Source organism: Crassostrea angulata, chromosome 4, assembly GCF_025612915.1.
Source record: "Crassostrea angulata isolate pt1a10 chromosome 4, ASM2561291v2, whole genome shotgun sequence".
In the NCBI taxonomy this organism is placed as follows: domain Eukaryota; kingdom Metazoa; phylum Mollusca; class Bivalvia; order Ostreida; family Ostreidae; genus Magallana; species Magallana angulata.
Genome location: NC_069114.1, coordinates 25551668 through 25570583, shown reverse-complemented (window position 1 = coordinate 25570583; position 18916 = coordinate 25551668). Strand labels below are relative to the sequence as shown.

Here is an 18916-nt window from a genome sequence, read left to right as displayed (position 1 = left end):
GATTCCTATGTAAAGATACTGCTGGGACTCCATTAATGATTAAATAGGGAAATTCTTTATGTTTCAAATCTGCATTTAGTGTATAATTCTTCAGTTATTTGTTTTCTGTAGAATAGATATGTCTATAGACATTGATAGTGGTATGTGATGGAAATGCCCCCTGGATTTTTTAGTAACTTTTTTAACATGCAAAAAATACCCAGATAATATTGTATGTGAAGAAGTGGCTTACAATGAATGTGGATATTTTAATGGAGTAAAATTCGACAGTCTATATGCAACATTGTGTTGACATAATCTAGGCTTATTGAAGAAATAAGAACTCAAAAATGTCTCCCTGATAATTTACATGTATTTCAGTTACATTTTTCAAAACTATATTTGCATCGATCCTGATGAAAATTACAGATTGCGAAGATTAACTTGATTTAAGTAAAACTTAACCAAAATATTTCCCCTCCCACGCAATTATGTTTACCAAAATTACATTGTTTATGGGAAGTTTAAAAAAAGTGAAGAAGAAATGCCAGTGTGGTTAATGTTTCAAACCTGTGAAAAGAATTGCAATGATTGGGTATTAACGACTCGAATGGTGTGGGATGAGTTCCCTTACAAAGGATTATCGGCATCTCCCTGCCCCGTTTATGTGTCGTTTTTGTCGAACTCTCATTAATAACGGTAATGTCTTCTAGCACATTGTGCCCTGAAACTCAGCTGAGGTGTTATGTCTTTGGGTTGCATTATGAATAAATTTACAGTCGGCATGGTAATTTTATAGATTTGACATAAACCCGTGCCAAAGAAGCCTGCCTGACTCTTCTAATTCATCAAAAATGACATGCTACGACAGTTAACGACATAACTAAGGCCTCTCTTTGGCAGCTCGGAAGGGAAATTGTGAATGCCCTGACCGCATTAGGAATTCTGCGACTTAAGATACATAAATGAGGAAATGTTGTTGTTTTTTTTAAATGTAATATTCAATTTTGTAATTTTCCTTTGTCTTGGGTCATTCTATTTTTGGGTGACTTAACTGTGTCAGTCTTTTAAAAAAAGGACCATTCACTCTTTCGATTCTTGGAAAATTTGGTTTATTAGAATATAGACTTCCTCTGTTTAATAAAAATTTAATTTGATTTTTGTTTAAGTATATCTGTCCAAGTATATATGTCTTTTACATTTGGATGGAACACAACCCCCACCCCCTCCCCCCCCCCCCTCCCCTTTCAGAACTTTGTTTCTATCTGTATAGTCAAAGATCAGAAATGGTCATGTAAAAAAACGAGAAAAATGGTAATCATGGTAAAAAAAATGAAATTTTTGAAAGTGATTTAGAATTTTGAAAATTATAAAGTATTTATTTGATTAAGGAAATGTCACAGTGTCTAAGATTGGACAGCATCCATATTAATTGGGCAGGCATATTGATCACATGTTGCTACTCAAGGACCAAGGGATATTGCAGCATTCCCTAGCTCGTATTTCATTCATCCTTTGACAACATATGATTGAAGCTCTTGATTGATTTTATTGCAGGGGGAAAATGATTCAAAGAAGTACAAATGAAGTTTAATGGCTACTTTTTAAAAAATCCTTTGAAATATCTGTAGGGGATTTTCTAAAATTTTCATCGCAGATTTTTGGTGGCAGGCGGTGGCAGGGAGGACCACAGTTAGTGGGCAGCCAGGAAATCCCATCATCCATCAAACGAACACCAAGCTTCTTCTCTTCCACCAAACCCAAGAAATCATCCGCAAGCATCAGTTCATACAAGGTGAGTAAGGGGGAGATTTAAATGTCCAAAATTAACAGGTATTAATGTAAAGATTTCTTAACTCTTTGCTGAAAATGATGGAACCTTGCGTGTTGTCAATCAATTGAATCTGGTTTACTAGTTAGTATACATGTATTTGGAAATATTTCCTTCTTCAATTAATGTTTAGTGAAGATTACCCCTATGTGTTAATTAAGTTTTATGCTTACAGTATCAATCAACTGAGTAGAAATGTTTGAGTGTTAGGAATTTTTGTTAGATTGACTAGAGCAAGACCTATCATCCACTATTTTCATTTTTTTCCTATATCTGCAATGTGAAGATTTCCACTATTGTAATTTCAAAATTGTGTTTTCAATTAACATAATCACGTTTATAAAGTAGTGCCAGGGATGGGCGATTTTGTTTTGTTATAAGCGTTATTCGTTGTATCCGTCAGTTTTACATCATGTATTAAAGTCATGAGGAATAAAAATCACATTACTGTAAGCGTCAATTCAGTATAAGCGTGTTTGCTAAAACCATGTCTTACTGTATTTATATTTAGTTCTGCTCCAATCAAATTGGAAAACAGTCTGTGTGATTTCAGATTGTGTTGTAGAACAAAATTGCACTAAAATGAAGGCCAACACTGAAGCATCAAAGCTTGTTCACTATGATCTTTGCATAATTATAGATTTGCCGAATCCCTTCAAAAAGCAGCAAAGTGAAATATATAAATCTTTAAAATTTAATTACGGAAGATTACTAAAGATTTATGATAATGCAGACTTCTTGTTCTGAGAAAGAAGTTTATTGAAAGCTTCTAAAAATAATTTCTGACGGAATAATAAAGGGTAGAATCTGGTTTCTTTTTGTTATGAATGATTGTCATGTTGTAAAGGTTAGAGAAACCCAATGAAGGGGATTTGAACTGGTAATAATGTCTGCAGAGTTTGCATATAATGTTGGGATCTTCTGTATGGTTTCTGTCTCGATCGCATTGAAATGTTGTTCTCAATTTTTCCATCACGATGTCAGAGAGAGTGACTGGAAACCTAGCTAGCAATTAAACGATTGGTCAATGGGAATAAAATTCAACCTATATATTTGGCGAGAACTTTCAAAAAAATTTCTCCTTTCGTCGGATAAGTTCCATTACCGCTAAAGAAGATTTTTTTTAAGTCCAAATTTTGATTGCATAAAAGGTGGATATATATGGTATTTTGGAATATTGCTGCAGTTTGATCTGACCCATGAAAGGAGGAAGGTGTCTGTGCTCAGTGATGCTTAGTGTGGTGTTGGTGGTTCTTTGTTGGGGCATCATCATTTACTTTGTCGTCTGCTGGACATGTTTCTTTGGAATTCCGGGTCATGTTTTGTCCACTAACAAGCCATTTCTGTAGCAGGAAGCCCGCATTTCAGTTTGCCTTTTTGGTGAGTTAATTGGCAATGCATTTTTATAAACTTTTTATCTTTTTCCTATTTTCTTCTTTTTTTTTTTTGGTCAGATCAAAAGCAATTTTATGTTTTAGTTTTTTTGCATTTTCTTGTTAATGATTTTCATAATGAATGGAGTTTTAGAAAGATGGTCAGGATATAAAGTAGCGTTTTTATCTTATCTTAGTGCCTTACCTAAATAAATGATACAAAATATTATGTGTAACAATTTTGAAATCAAACAGGTTTTTATTGTGTATGTAAATGTATTTGCGCAATACATCAAAGTTGAGACAGTAATGTTGCGACGCGTATTAATTGCTAAGTAAACACACAATCAACCAATGATATTGCAGCAGTTTTTTCTCCGCAGCTAACATCTGTGTAGCAATCAATGATGGATATTTTTTTCAGGATCACAAATGTAATTTTTGGGAATGTCATTTATTTGGTGTTTTTTTTTGTGATTCTTACAATATACCTAATGCTGCACGATTGCAGGAATTCATTTCTACCTGTTTATAAATGTCTTTGATCTTCAGATCAAATTAGATTGTTGTTGCAATTTGCTTAGGCATACAATACTTAGGTATATTTGCTTACATTATCTCTCTCTCTCCCCCCCACACAAAAAAAAGTGATGAAAATAAAATACAAAAAATTAATATATGTATTTGCAAGTTAATGAAAACAGTTAGATCTAGATGCATGATAGAATAATTGTTCATCACATTTGGATTTATAATTTATTTATTTAAACTGCACGTGTTATCTAATACCAATGTTGGGAGCATAATACTCGCCAGCGCGCAGTTTATTGATTATGTGAATTCATTAGATTATAGGCTTATAAGATTAAGAATACCGGTAGTTTTTATGAATCCCGTTTGATTCATATGTATTTTATGGATATGAATTGCATTTAATTTAATTTCTGAGCTAAAATAAATATTATTTGACTAATTTATGAGTCCAAAAAGTATTAATTTTTCAATTTATGAAAGTTGTAGTCATAATCTTGACAAATACAATCACATGTAATACAGTTGACGAAGTTTCCAGAAAAGTTGACCTGAGGTAGATCAATTAAGGTTGAGGAGAAAGACGCAGTTTTGAGATATACAGCAATTGTTATCTAATAATTTTCCCACTCTGACATGTTTATGGGTTTGGACTACAGCTAGCTAGATATCAGTAGTGCAGTGCAATTTTCAATGAAACAATAAAGTAAAAGGATAAGATATGATTTCCCCCCAATGAATGGATTGAATCAGATAGAAATAAAAAAAAAAGAAAAAAGATGGAATTCAAGGGCTATGTTGAGGTATTAATCTCCCTTAAGTAACTGATTCCGTAATTGTAATGTCCCAAAAAATCAAGTAAAAACCAAACTTGGTTGTATTAGAGATTTGATGCATTATTTCTCCCCCTCTAAGTCGATGAGGTCTCGGGCTTTCTCCATTAGTGGCTAGTGTAGGGCCTTATATAATTGATTTACGGACTAGAATTGGCTGGAGAAACTTTTGTGTTTATTTTACAACAGCACTCGCTGTACACGAAATCTGTCAGATTTATCCAAGACAAGAGTTTAATTATTGGCTTTCCCCAAACAAGGTTCTAAGAGCCCCCCTTAGTTCTGTAGATGATTTATTCCAAAACAGATTGATTAAACTGGTCCCCAGTTGGTTCATGGCTCTCCCCCTCTCTCGCAGGGCTTGAGACAAATACCAAGTGACAGCTTGGAACAATATTTTCTCCGATAATGAGATTTTCCGCAAACGGGTTATTACGATTACTGCAATACTGGCCGTGCAAAGAGGTTCGCCTGCAACAAGCGCATTTATCAAAATTTTCTCTGTAGGAACAATAGTTCTGTCAGGTTCTTTTGGATACTGTGTTATTTTGACGATAGATTTTGTGCAAAATTTTCTCACTGGTCTTGAGCCAAATGTGATTCAATTCCATTTACATACCCCCCCTTTCCCCCTTCCCCCCCCCCCCCCCCCCCCTTTTCCCAAAAAAAGGAAAAATTGTATATTGATCTTATTAAGGCCCTACTTGAAAATAGAAAATGAAGTGTGTCACTAATAATTTTTCTTTGCGACTATATTAGTTATGCAAATAGGTCAAATATTAAGTTTTAGCACTGTCACACAGAATCAAAATAGGAAATTTTTGTTTGAGTTTGATCATCTTAATTTTGATCTGTGCATTTTCACAGAGATCTTTATTTATCTTATTAATAAAAAATTGTAATCAATATGCTTGTTAGAATGATCAGGTTGTTTCAAACTAATTTGGATGATATTGAAGGATGAAATAATGATTTCTATAAACCCCACTGCTTTGAATGATATCAAAAACATTCAAATTCTGTGAGCAGACAAATATGTCAATGATTAAAGTTGCTTGTTCCTCAGAAAGGTTAAGTAACTCATCACAAATCAGGAATTGTTTGTTTTACTAAAATATTTCATATAATTGTCATATACTTTATATTTAGTCATTTAAATATGTCAAAAAAGTGTTGCTGCCTATTTATGTACAGTTTTCCATAAGAAAAAACTTCAATAAATTTGACTCAGTGGCAAAATCATTCAAGTCAATGTTTTTGAGTTTGACCTTTCAGTCTGGAAGTGTAGAATGAACTTTCTTCAAATCTCCTCTTTGCCTTTTAATCTTATGCAATGACTGTTGGTATATATTATACTAAATATCTTCAGATTTCTTTAAAATTCACTAATTATAGTATTACAGTGTTGAATAATTTGAAACAAGAATTGAGATTCAAATGCTCTGGTAAAAATGCTTTCGAATTGGCAATATATATTAGGGATTCATTGGTGTCATGAACTTTAATGCTTGCATTATGTAAAGATTGTCAGAAACAATTGCTGGATGCATCAACTGCAACAAGTTTCAAGTATTTGCAGCACCAATTTATTAAATTTATTTACATATATAAGTTTCAAATGGTCCACTATATCAAATATTATATTATTTGCATACTCAACATATAACAGTTTTATTAGCTCACCTGAGCTGAAAGCTCAAGTGAGCTATTCTGATCACATTTTGTCTGTCGTCCGTCTGTCCGTCTGTCCGTCTGTCCGTCCGTCTGTCCGTAAACTTTTCACATTTTCAACATCTTCTCAAGAACTACTTGGCCAATTTCAACCAAACTTGGCACAAATCATCCTTAGGCAAAGGGGATTCAAAGTTGTGAAAATTAAGGGCCACACCCGTTTTCAAGGGGAGATAATTAGAAATTAATGAAAAATTTCGAGAAATTTTCAAAAATCTTCTTCTCAAGAACCAGAAAGCCAGGAAAGCTGAAACTTGTGTGGAAGCATCCTCAGGTAGTGTAGATTCAAAGTTGTGAAATTCATGACCCCCGGGGGTAGGGTGGGGCCACAATGGGGGGTCGAAGTTTTACATAGGAATATATAGAGTAAATCTTTAAAAATCTTCTTCTCAGAAACTAAACAGCCAGGAAAGCTGAAACTTGTGTGGAAGCATCCTCAGGTAGTGTAGATTCAAAGTTGTGAAAATCATGACCCCCGGGGGTAGGGTGGGGCACAATGGGGGGGGGGTCGAAGTTTTACATAGGAATATTTAGAGTAAATCTTTAAAAATCTTCTTCTCAGAAACTAATCAGCCAGGAAAGCTGAAACTTGTGTGGAAGCATCCTCAGGTAGTGTAGATTCAAAGTTGTGAAAATCATGATCCCTGGGGGTAGGGTGGGGCCACAATGGGGGGGGGGTCGAAGTTTTACATAGGAATATATAGAGTAAATATTTAAAAATCTTCTTCTCAGAAACTAAACAGCCAGGAAAGCTGAAACTTGTGGGAAGTATCCTCAGGTAGTGTAGATTCAAAGTTGTGAAAATCATGACCCTTGGGGGTAGGGTGAGGCCACATAGGGGGGGGGGGGGGTGTTAAAGTTTTACATAGGAATATATATAGAGTAAATCTTTAAAAATCTTCTTCTCAGAAACTAATCAGCAAGATGATTCTTTATAATTGTTAAGACTTTGGCTCCAGGACAATTCTTCGGCCTCACAAGAAGGTTCAGAGTTTGATGTAGCTAAATATCCCATATATAAACAATTGTAAAGGATCTTTTTGAGAACTGCAATACTCAACATGTGATATGACTATAAAATTGAAGCAGGCAGCTATTTTTTCATTAGAATCTTTTTGTATTACTGTTTTGAGTTATTGCCCTTGATTTATTGCTTCTTGATTATTTTCATTAATGCATCCACTGTTAACCAATTATTGTGATGATTATTTTTATACAATAATAAATATTCAATGTATATAAGTTGTTCTGCATAAGTAGTTTTGGGTTAGGCCGGATTAGTTTGTTTATTTTTGATTTCCAATTTTTAGATACTATGAATTATTTTAGGCCGGCACATATATAGGGACAGTGTATATTGCATTGCGACGAGCGACTGTTTGGGGTTAAACTTGAACAGGTATGGAGAGACTGAGAGTGTGGGCATCCCTGCTCTATCTAATCTTTGTGTTTTTCTAAACTACGATACAGAGTGTGCGGTCCTTCCTGCCCTGTATCGCATTAATACAAGTGTGCGGTCATACCTGCTTGTCTGGGTGGTGGTTGCGGCGGAGCACTAGTGTATGGTCATCCCTTCTGTTGATCTGGTCTTTCTAGAGCAAGTGTGCGGTCATCCCTGCTTGCGTTATCTCTGCTTGCGTTAACGTTGGTACCTGTCAGTTGCGTAGGTGTGCGGTCATCCCTGCCTGCGTAACTTTGAGTCCCTATATATGTGCAGGAGTGGTGATTAAAGTCTGCTCTTGTAAATATTGGCAGCAATCAGGGCTATCCGAGTTCCAAGGGGGAAAAATGGATTTTATTTATACAGGATCTACATGTATTATTGTACATTGTCCAGATTGTTTGTATTATGACTCCATTAAGCTGACTTTATCATACCTATTGTTCCTCAGGTGAGCGATGTGGCCCATGGGCCTCTTGTTGTATATGCTTTACCATGCAGCACTCACAGATTAGATCTAGAATTTGTGAGACCAGTTAACTGGTCATGCAAATTATTTCTGTTCATAAAATTCATGTGTTAGTACAGCAATAAAATTCCTATTCTGTATTTCTTGAACCAAAACAAAATGCATCCTTACTTTTCCATGGATTCTAAAGAAATTTATCTCCATCTCATAGAATACCCTAAGTAAATGGCAATTTTAACCAATATGCACTTACATTTTGTTCAGGTTTTTTTTTTTTTTTTGGTGGTCGTTAGTTTTAAATGCATAGTTTTGAAGCAAGGAAGTTTTGAAAGGTGTGATGAAGGAAGTAGCTTTTAAATATAGCCAATAATCGTCAGGCCGGTGTAACAGATCAAGTCATGATTCGCTGCAAAATATTGTTTGCTTTGCTCTTAATAGTAGCTACGGTTGTGCAAATTACGCTAATCAGGAACTTGATGCAACGATACTGCAACAGCTGAAAAATGCGAATTAAGAGCACGTACTGCCTGATGATCGAGATTAATGATCACAAAGCAGATGTGTGGATTTAACTATCTATTTGTCAGTGAAACATCACTTTGTGGAAATGATTAGATCTTGATGATTTCATGTATAGTTGTGTCATTATAATCATCTACGTCAGTAATATTTAGATTATGAATATTTTCTTAGTGAATTAATTGACAGGTTAATTCATTAAGAAATTAAGGGGTCTAGGGAAAAGGAGAATGTTTTCACGCACTTAAAGGACCTAATACGGATAAGCAATAATGCCAATGGCCTGAGTAAATGCAGATTTGGGACGTGAAAGTGAATCATATATTGACATGTCCGGGGATCGAAACTCAAAGCAGGGAAGATGGGAGAAGTCGGCGGTATTGAATTCACTACTTCTGACAATCTCCCTCCCTAGCTGCCAATTTAATTATCAGGGAATTATGGGGCATTAGTCGCAGGAAAGTGGAGGGGACAAAACTTAGTTCTGATTCATAAAAACAAATGGATTTCTGATGAGGACGCGTTGTGCCAGCGCTGGTGCCGCCGTCTTATGACCCGTCGCTAGTCGACAACCTGTTCAAACAATAGGATTGTTGCTTCTGCTGCTTCTTCGTCTGTGGCTCTTCATGGATGTTGCAAATTGCATATTTGATTTGCGATTTTAGAGACGTAATTTTGTGGGGAAAATTTTTTGTTCCCCAATGGAATGTTGGTGTATAGTTGATGTAACAATTGTTTTACTTCTTTAGATGAAATGGTAAGTCTATGAAATATGATCATATTTAATTTAGTATTCATTATGAATATACAGACCGCTGCATAATGCATGTACAAGATTATAAGCAGTATTTGAAAGATCTATCACTTAACTATCATTTTTATTATAGTTTATATATATATGTATAAAAAATTCTCACATTTCATTCTTCAATAAAAAATTTGCTATCATAATTTTTATAGAGAGATAATAATTTGACTACCGTAAACCAACTGTCATTCACAACAGCTTAGTTTTACAGTCGGCGTCCGGACCTGGTTAAAGTTTTTGTTGCAGGTCCTGTATCTAAGCTATTATTTGTCCTATCTTCACCAAACTTGCATGGATGATGCATCTGGACCTACTTATGGACTTGAAAGACTTGGATGCTGAATCTGGGTCCTAAATTTCAGATGCTGGAGGAGGTTAAGATTGTTGGACCAGGTTAAAGTTTTTGTTGCAGGTGCCCTTTGATAGCAATATCTTAGTTACTGCTGGTCCGTACTTCACCAAACTTGCATGGATGGTGTGCCTTATGATACTGATGCACCAGACAGGCTTGAGTGCTGAATCTGAGCTATAGGTTTCGGATGCTGGAGGAGGTTAAGGTTTTTGGAGCAGGTTAAAGTTTTTGTTGCAGGTGCCCTCTGATGATTATATCTTAGTTACTACTGGTCCTAACTTCACCAAACTTGTATGGATGGTGCGTCTTATGATACTGATGCACCTGACAAGCCTGAATGCTGAATCTGAGCAATAGGTTTCGGATGCTGGAGGAGGTTAAGGTTTTAAGAGCTGGTTAAATAAAGTTTTTGAAACAGGTGCCCTCTGATGATGATATCTTGTCCTTACTTCACCAGACTTCCATGGATGGTGTGTCTTATGATACTGATGCACCTGACAGGCTTGAATGCTGAGTCTGGTTTCGGATGCTGGATAAAGTTAAGTTTTTAGGAACAGGTCACATGTTTAATAGATGATAGTACTATTTCAAACTTGCATAGTTGATTTAACTGTAATATGAATGAATCGCAGAGGTAGCTTCAGATGCAGAGCTTGATCTCGATTATCAAGGATGCTAAAAAATAAATCTTAGTTATTACAGGTCCTAACTTCACCAAACTTTAATGGATGGTGTGTCTTATGATACAGATGCACGATGCTGAATCAGAGCCATAGGTTGCGGATGCTGGAGGAAGTTAAGGTTTTAATTGCTAGTGCCCTCTGATGATGATATCTTAGTTATAACTGGTCCAAACTTCACCAAACTTGCATGGATGATGCGTCTTATGATACCAATGCACCTGATGGGCTTGAATGCTGAATCTGAGCCATAGGTTTCGGATAGGTTTCGGATGCTGGATGAGGTTTAGTTTTTTGGAACAGGTCACATGTTTTATAGATGATAGCTTGCATAGTTGATTTAACTTTATTATAAATTAAATGCAGAGGTTGCTTCAGATGCAGAGCCTGATCTCCATTATCAAGGATGCTAAAGAAATCTCCTACCTCACTTAAACCAGCTCGATAGATAGATGTGTTTGTTGATAAATGATATAACATGATTCCAATGATATAGTATTGTATGATATGAAACAATATTGTTTGATATGATACAATATGATATCTTATGTTATTTTATAAAAAGTTATATGATAAGATATGATATTGTATCAATTTTTTTTGATATTTTATATGATATTGTATCATGATATTGTTATGTATAGTATTGTAAATTATGATACAATATTGTATAATATTATATTGTATTTTTAATTTATTATTTTATCACATGATACAATTACATAAGATATTGCAAAATATTATATTGTATCCTATGATACAATATTGTATATTCTATAATATTGTATCATACAATATTGTATAATATGATATTGGTTTCAGTAATATAGAATTATATCACATGAAATTGTATAATATGATATTGTAATATTATATAATATTGTATCATACGATATTGTATGATATTATATTGGTTTATATGATATATTATCATATCACATGAAATTGTATTATATGATATTGTAATATATATTATTGTGTCATATGATACAATATGTATAATATAATCATGTATTTTATAATATTTTACTTTATCACATAATATTGTATCATTTGATAAGATACAATGTTGGAATCAAATTATATTGTATTATATGATATAATATCATATAATGTATCAAATATGTTTCAGTGTCATTCAATACAATATCATACTATATTATACAATATAATATCATGTTTCAATGTTATGTTGTATTATGTAATATGATATTGTAATATAATACTATATTGTATTATATTTTATGATGTTGTATTATGTGATCAAATACAATAAGGTTTAACACAATACAATGTCATATCATACGTTACAATATCATATCTCATTATTGTTTATTACGGTATTTTATTGTATTATATGATATATATTATAAATATGACATGATGCAATATTTCATTTTATATCATTGTATTGATTAACATATGAACATATGATTATCATAAAAAATTTTATCAGATGATGTACGATATTTTGTCAAAACAGAATCCATGAATATCCAAGATCATAAAGTATGATTTTCATATAAAATGATAAAGGTGGTCTTATGAAGGTGATGTCTCATAAGGGTGATGCTCCGTCTCGGTGAGCTTAGTAATCTATGATTACCTATGTTTTAGCTTTATATCAGTGTTGTCAATACAGTCCTCTGAAGCTTTAAGCTCTAAGGTAATAATAATTAAGGAATTGAGAGATTTCTCTTTACACAAGATTTGTTGTTTTTTTTCATCTGCTATCTTCAAGCATCATTTCCTTAATGTCTACTGAAATCTTGTTGATGTTGGGATGGGTTTCCTGCTTGAAGCTTTTTCTTCATATTTTTGTGTTAAGCTTAACTGAAGGCTTGTAGAAACCATAGAAAAGTCTGTATAATTTGTCTTGAATACATTTCCTAATCTCTTCCTCATTACTACTGAAGCCCAAAAAAGATTCTGCATTGTGTCTTTGTTGCATTGAATTAATAAGTCATGGATGCCGCAGTTTTTGGTCGGCAATGATAATTCGTGGTGTGGGATTTGATCGGAACTTGATTGAATTTATTCAGAATACCATAAGAAATGACATTGATTGACAGGGAATAAAGGTCCAAATGTTATAAAAGAGACTGTATTAATTATGATGGCTTTCATTCTGTGGTTACAAAAAAAAGTAATGGTCATTTTTTTATGTAATGTTGTCAGAATTCCGAGTTGTGGGAGGCATGAACATGCATTGCTGAGGTCGTCGACATTTTTATCGTGTGATTTATTGTGTACTCTGCGGCGGTTTGATAAAAAAGAAATAATTGATATTTTACTGTTTTTCTAGGACATAAAACAAATCCATTGATAATGAATCATCCCCACTTTATTCACAAATTATGATTTATATAACTTTATCATATGCACACTGGGAATATAAGCTTGCATCTTTTTCTCTTTTGCTTCTACAGGAGAGTCCAAAATCAGGGTCTGCAGTAGCTAACGCTTCCCAAAAGCAGAAAGAGAAGATAACGCATTGCCAGAAAAATTCACCGAGTCCGTTACGACAAATCAAACCAGAGATGAATCGATCAGCTAACAGTGCAAGTGATCCCAACTTGAACCAGAACTGCAAGCTAAGTCCCAACCTGGGATTCCGCCCTCGCAGTTCTACTTTCAGTTTCACTAACCGGTATAGGATGAAGAGGCGAAGAATCTCATTGGGTGTGGGTACAGGGGATAACAAAATGAGTTCCATCACACATTCCACTCAACTGACATTCCTGGACTTTGTTGATTTGTTCAAAGCTTTTGGACTACGCTGTAGAAAGGACCTTAAGGATTTGTTTGAGCAGTTTGCCATGACACCTAAACCTAATGACAAGGACATTCCACTGAACAAAGCACAGAGTTACATTCCGCCTAGCAATGACACATGTAAGGATCTACATGTTGCACTTAAAACCATGTCCAAAACACAATTTATGCCTCTTGAGTTCATAGAATTTTAGTCTGTCAGTAATTGTTAATATTCATCTTAATTTTTAATCCTTAAGGCCTAAAAGACCTAATTTAATTGTGACTTTAAGATTAAATGTCAAAATGAAGTTATTGAAAGTTCAAGGTTATTTCTTTTAGGTTTCAAGTAAAAATCATTATTCTGTTTAATGACACCTTGGTGAGGTTTTATGTTCGCATAAAGATCTCGAAAGCATTTCCTCAACTGCAAATGTCTTCCAGGTATAATAACCAGAAATAGTGCGTATGACCTGACCAAAGACAACCAGCAAAGGAGGAAGATCTGTGATGCCTTGGCAGTGGCCAGTATAGTGGCTAACTGTGCGGGGGTGGAGTCCAACCAGAACCGCTGTCTGGGACAGAGGGAGTTCCGGGAATTCCTGGAGGATTACCAGGAGGAACATCTTGAGGATGAAGACATCATCGAGCTCATCCAGGTATGTTTGTGTCAGATTATTCAGATAGGATATCAGTGAGGAAATTATAGGGAGCATTGGTATGTATGTATCAGATCATTCAAATAGGATCTGTATGAGGACACTCTACTAAAGTTCATCCAGGTATGTGTGTGTCGAATCATCCAGGTATGTGTGTGTCAGATTATCCAGGTAGGATCTATATGAGGACACTCTCAAGTTTATCCAGGTTTGTGTGTATCATATCATCTAGATAAGGATCTAATTTAGGATACTCTTGTGCTCATCCAGATATGTGTGTTTCAGATGATCCAGATATTATCTGGATGAGGACAGTCTTAAGCTTTTCAATATATGTTGGTGTCAGACAAGCCAGATAGTGTTGATTGATCATACACTTCTTGCATTGAATAATGTGTGGATTTTCTTAAAGGTTTTATTATCACGTATTTTTATAATGCAATAGTATCCTTAATATGTTATATGCTATAAATGTATATTCAGCTGTGGTACATACTCCATCTTAGTGAATGTTTTTATTGCATACAGATATACCTTAGGATACACCTAGGCTGCCAATTTTGAATTTTTAACAACGGGAGGTTTTTTTGTTTGAATTTGATATTGACCATATCTTGATTTGCATTTTATAGAGACATGAACCAGACTCTAACTTGAGAAAGAGCTGCTGCCTGTCGTTTGAAGGGTTTGCCCGGTACCTTATGGACAAGGACAACTACGCCTACCTGTACGAGAAAACCAAACACAACGACGAGGTGAGCCCGGTCAATTAGTGCTACCTGTCACTCTGTATCAATACGCTTGTTTTTAGCACAGGTGATCAATTTTCTCAGATTTTAAGGTGTGCATGCAATGTAATAGTCCTTAATCAAACTTTTGTGTCTTAAAATATTGGGAATTAATTTGTTGTCTGATGTGATAAATTCATCTCACTGTGGTTTGGTTGTCATGCAAAATGTGAAGAGAAAAGAAAATTCCCAGGAAAGACAGTTATTTCAGTTTTTGGTTTCATGTTAAAATAGAATTATTGGCATTTTTTAATTAGTTTTCTTGATATTAACTTCTTCCATATTCAGCAAATCTAAAGAATATGCATCAGCAAGGTCACTAAAGGGGCAAGTCATCGTCAGTTGAAATGCGGAGTGCAGTTGAGTCATTTCAGTACTTTGATTTTGTAGGACATGGACCATCCTCTCTCTCATTATTATGTTGCCTCCTCCCACAACACGTACCTAACCGGTCACCAGCTGACCGGAGAATCCTCGGTAGAGCTCTACAGTCAGGTAGGTAATGCACCCCCATGGTGTGACCATTCTTATACCAGAGGCAGAAGTCAGAGGCCTATAAATTAACACTGTTTTGTTTTTTTGATAGAGAGTTGGGATGGGTTGTTCTTTTCTGCTTTGTTGCAAATATTTGATTCTGCACTCAGCAGTAAGGGTATCTATTTCAGTTATAACTCATAAATTAAAAAAATCTGTTCATTATCTGTTCCAATTCTTTTTATTCATATGGTAGAATAAATACTGGTACTGTTTATGATATACATTTGTATATTGAATGTTCATGGTTTTGTCAGACTCTGTGACTATTGGTATCTGTGACTTGACAGGTGTTACTGATGGGATGTCGCTGTGTGGAGCTGGACTGCTGGGATGGGGATGATGGAATGCCCATCATTTACCACGGACACACTCTGACCACCAAAATCTCATTCAAGGTCAGTGGCTTCAAGAATCCCTGTAGAAGTCAAGAATGTGTTTCGTTGAGCGTTCTGTCAATATTTTCTTATCTGTTTACGGAATACTTTTACAATTGTGTATTTTTTTCAAATTTTGTGACTCTGTCTGCTTGATTTAACAAATTTGTCTGTGTGTCCTCAGGCAGTGGTGGAGGCCATTAACAGGAGTGCCTTTGTGACCTCACCCTACCCCGTCATTCTGTCCATAGAGAACCACTGCTCTATACCACAGCAGCAGAAAATGGCACAAATATTCACTGTAAGTTGTCTTATAAAATCATACGCTTCATAAAGGTATACTGGAGAGTAACAGACTTTGTAGAAAACATATATAATCTGCTGATGTGGGCTACTGGTATGCATATTTTGTTGTTGGATAGGATAAAATCATTCATACATATATTTTCTAAAGGGATTACAACCATTATATCTAGTCTTTTCCATTTTCTTCTTATTCTTAATTCAGAAAACTTTTGCCTTAGTTGACCATTTAGGATCCTGTCGATTTGCAACCAGTATACTACATGTACAATCAGGCTATATAATGCATACAGGTGTTTTGAGCATTGTGCAGTTTCAGTCCTTTGATTTCAGTCTGTGTTTGGAGATAAGCTGGTGATGTCGCTCCTCTTTGAGAGTGATTTTTGCGAAGATCCTCAGCTTCCTTCACCATGTCAGCTCAAGCACAAAATCCTGGTCAAGAACAAGAAGATCCGCGACTTTGACACCTATCCTCTAAAAAAGGTGAGATTTAAAGTGTTTTTTGTTTATTTGATTATGTTTTATTTTTCCCTGCCCAATTTTTATTGTTTTGGGGGGGGGGGGGGGGGGGGGGGGTTTGCGTTCAAGTCTTCCTTGACATTTCACTGTTTTTTCTTTATGTAACAGGTGCCCTCTTGCCCTAGAACCAACAGCATGGCTTCTACAGATACCTCAATGTCAATCAACGATTTTGACGATGATGACGATGAAGATGATGATGACGACGATATAACAGATGGTAAGGGAAATAATTTTTATCAACTTAAAAGTCACCTAAAATGTTTGAGAATAAAATTGCATTCAACGAAATTGAAACAGGCATAAATGTGGGATTTATAAATTTAAAAGGGGAATAAATCTGGCCGATTTCATCTATTTCAATGTAACTCAGTCTTTATGGATTTTTAACCTTTAAAAGTGAAAGAATCGGAAATGAGACAGTCGGTGGATAGTCAGGACAGTCAGGTGGCGGATCAAGATGAGCGGGGGAGGAGTTCCACTCCCTCTGTCCGCCCCAGGGCTGACTCGTTTGTTGACCAGCAAAGGTACAGCAACTGTAGAATTTTAATAAAATTCTTAAAGATATCATAATGAAAGACATTTTCTAATTCACAATTTCTGATTGGGAAAATTAGTTTGTTTAAAAAGGGAAAATTAGTTTGTTTAAAATACGTACAGAAGTTATAGATAGATATTTTTTATGTGTTAAATATGTTCTTAAAAAGGAGGACACAAAAACTCAAAATTAAAAAGAATTATGATTTTTCAAGACTCAGACCACTCAGTTAAGATAATCAACAGTTGTTTAATGTATGTATTTTGGGCTTTGCAGTGGCAACTTTGGTGGCGAGAAGTGTCGACCAAAAAGCCACCCCGACTTTGACTGGCAATTTGACCTTGACCTTCAACCCCAGGAGAAACACCTCAGGAACAACAAGCACCAGAAGAAGACCAGTCAGATCGCCAAAGAACTCTCCGACCTGGTCATCTATCTCCAGGCCGTCAAGTTCAGAGGTCAGAACCAAGTCGATTCTACTTCCATTCATTTAAAATTTTTGTCTTATTCATTTCATTTTTACACTTGTCTTTTTTAATCTCTCATGAGAAATTTTTGATAAAGGTAAATCAGATATTTTCAGCATTAAGTTGAGAAAACATTTCTATGTCAGATCAGTTTTGGTTTGTATGGGGGTTTTATTCATAACAAAATGATGACCTGAACCAGATTTAGATCAGGAACAGATGCTATTTGGTTTACCTTGATACATAAGTCTATGACTTTGTTCAGGTCTGAATGTCAGTCCTAATACTTCAGTGAAGAAGAAAAGTGGTGCCAGAAGAGCTCTCCTTGGCAACAACCCAGGGACTCCTCCCCTCAATACAGGTCTGTGTGTAGGCCCACAGCAAATGCTGTAATTTAATTAGAAGTTAAAAAGCAATTTTTAAAAAATTAAGGAATCTAATCATGCGATGGTATTTTTCTACCTTCAGATAAAGGAGAGCTGAGTATTCCCACTGGGATTATGAGACAGAGACGTCCGGACAGTACACCTGTCTGTTACCTGGTGTCTTCTCTCAACGAAAGCAAGGCAAAGCAACTGTGTCGTCGAAATCCCATCGGTGTTATCAAATATCCTTTTGTACATAAATGGTGTTTTATCGAGAATCTGGTATAGATGCGTCATCTTATTTTCTATTTTATCTTTCCATTTGGTAACTTTATATGTACTTTACCATTGAGTATATTTTTAACTTCTTGTAATCTTGGGGCCCTGTCATGTAAAGAAGATAGTGACTGTTTGACATAAAAGTAAATACCTACATTCATCTTCACAAGCAAGCTTTTGGATATTATTGTTGCAATAAGGCAGGATGGTTTTCATTCTTACAGAATAGTTTTTCAAGTATGAGAAATATTCTTCAAGCCTTTGGAACTCTTTACATTTAGATTTCATAACATCCCTTGTCTTTTCCTTAACTCTTCTCCACCCATACAGAGAAACAGATCATGAGGACCTACCCCTCAGGGATGAGGATCGACTCCTCCAACTTCAATCCTGTCATATTCTGGGCCTTTGGACTTCAGATGGTTGCCCTAAATTATCAAACAGAGGGTGAGTGACTTTACAAGTCAGAGGGTGCTATAGTTTGAAGATGTGACTTGGTGCTCTTTTATTTACTTACAGTAAAACACTGTTATAATGAAAGGGCCAGGGACAAGTTATTTTGAAACTTTATCATCAAAATTTGTTATATCAGATACCGTAAGTTTATGAAAAAACGTTAGGATAAGGGGAATGAGGCTGAGTGGCTTACAGCGAATTACAGAATACCAGTAGAGTTTTCAATAGCTTGTTGGATTGCTCAATAGGGTATTCAATTTGGTCAGCAAGGTATCACATTAGGTTTAAATCTAGGTCATGTGATTACTCAGGTATGACAGCGATAAAGTG

The 18916-nt window shown here is 35.2% G+C and overlaps 1 protein-coding gene across 6 annotated transcripts in view; it reads left to right on the top strand.

Moving 5' to 3' along the window:
• The window catches only part of LOC128179624 (1-phosphatidylinositol 4,5-bisphosphate phosphodiesterase epsilon-1-like), a 117184-nt gene that overhangs the window by 88880 nt on the left and 9388 nt on the right, over positions 1-18916 (top strand). For 4 of the 6 annotated variants that reach the window (XM_052847119.1, XM_052847120.1, XM_052847124.1 and 1 more), the window contains 14 exons: positions 1637-1774; positions 12977-13442; positions 13746-13960; positions 14593-14715; positions 15139-15243; positions 15573-15680; positions 15844-15960; positions 16296-16445; positions 16590-16701; positions 16882-17008; positions 17296-17477; positions 17752-17847; positions 17955-18093; positions 18453-18577. In XM_052847119.1, the coding sequence (XP_052703079.1) occupies positions 1637-1774; positions 12977-13442; positions 13746-13960; positions 14593-14715; positions 15139-15243; positions 15573-15680; positions 15844-15960; positions 16296-16445; positions 16590-16701; positions 16882-17008; positions 17296-17477; positions 17752-17847; positions 17955-18093; positions 18453-18577 (2203 nt within the window). The remainder of the gene's footprint in view (positions 1-1636; positions 1775-12976; positions 13443-13745; positions 13961-14592; positions 14716-15138; positions 15244-15572; positions 15681-15843; positions 15961-16295; positions 16446-16589; positions 16702-16881; positions 17009-17295; positions 17478-17751; positions 17848-17954; positions 18094-18452; positions 18578-18916) is intronic. The other 2 variants (XM_052847122.1, XM_052847121.1) reach the window with 1 other exon arrangement.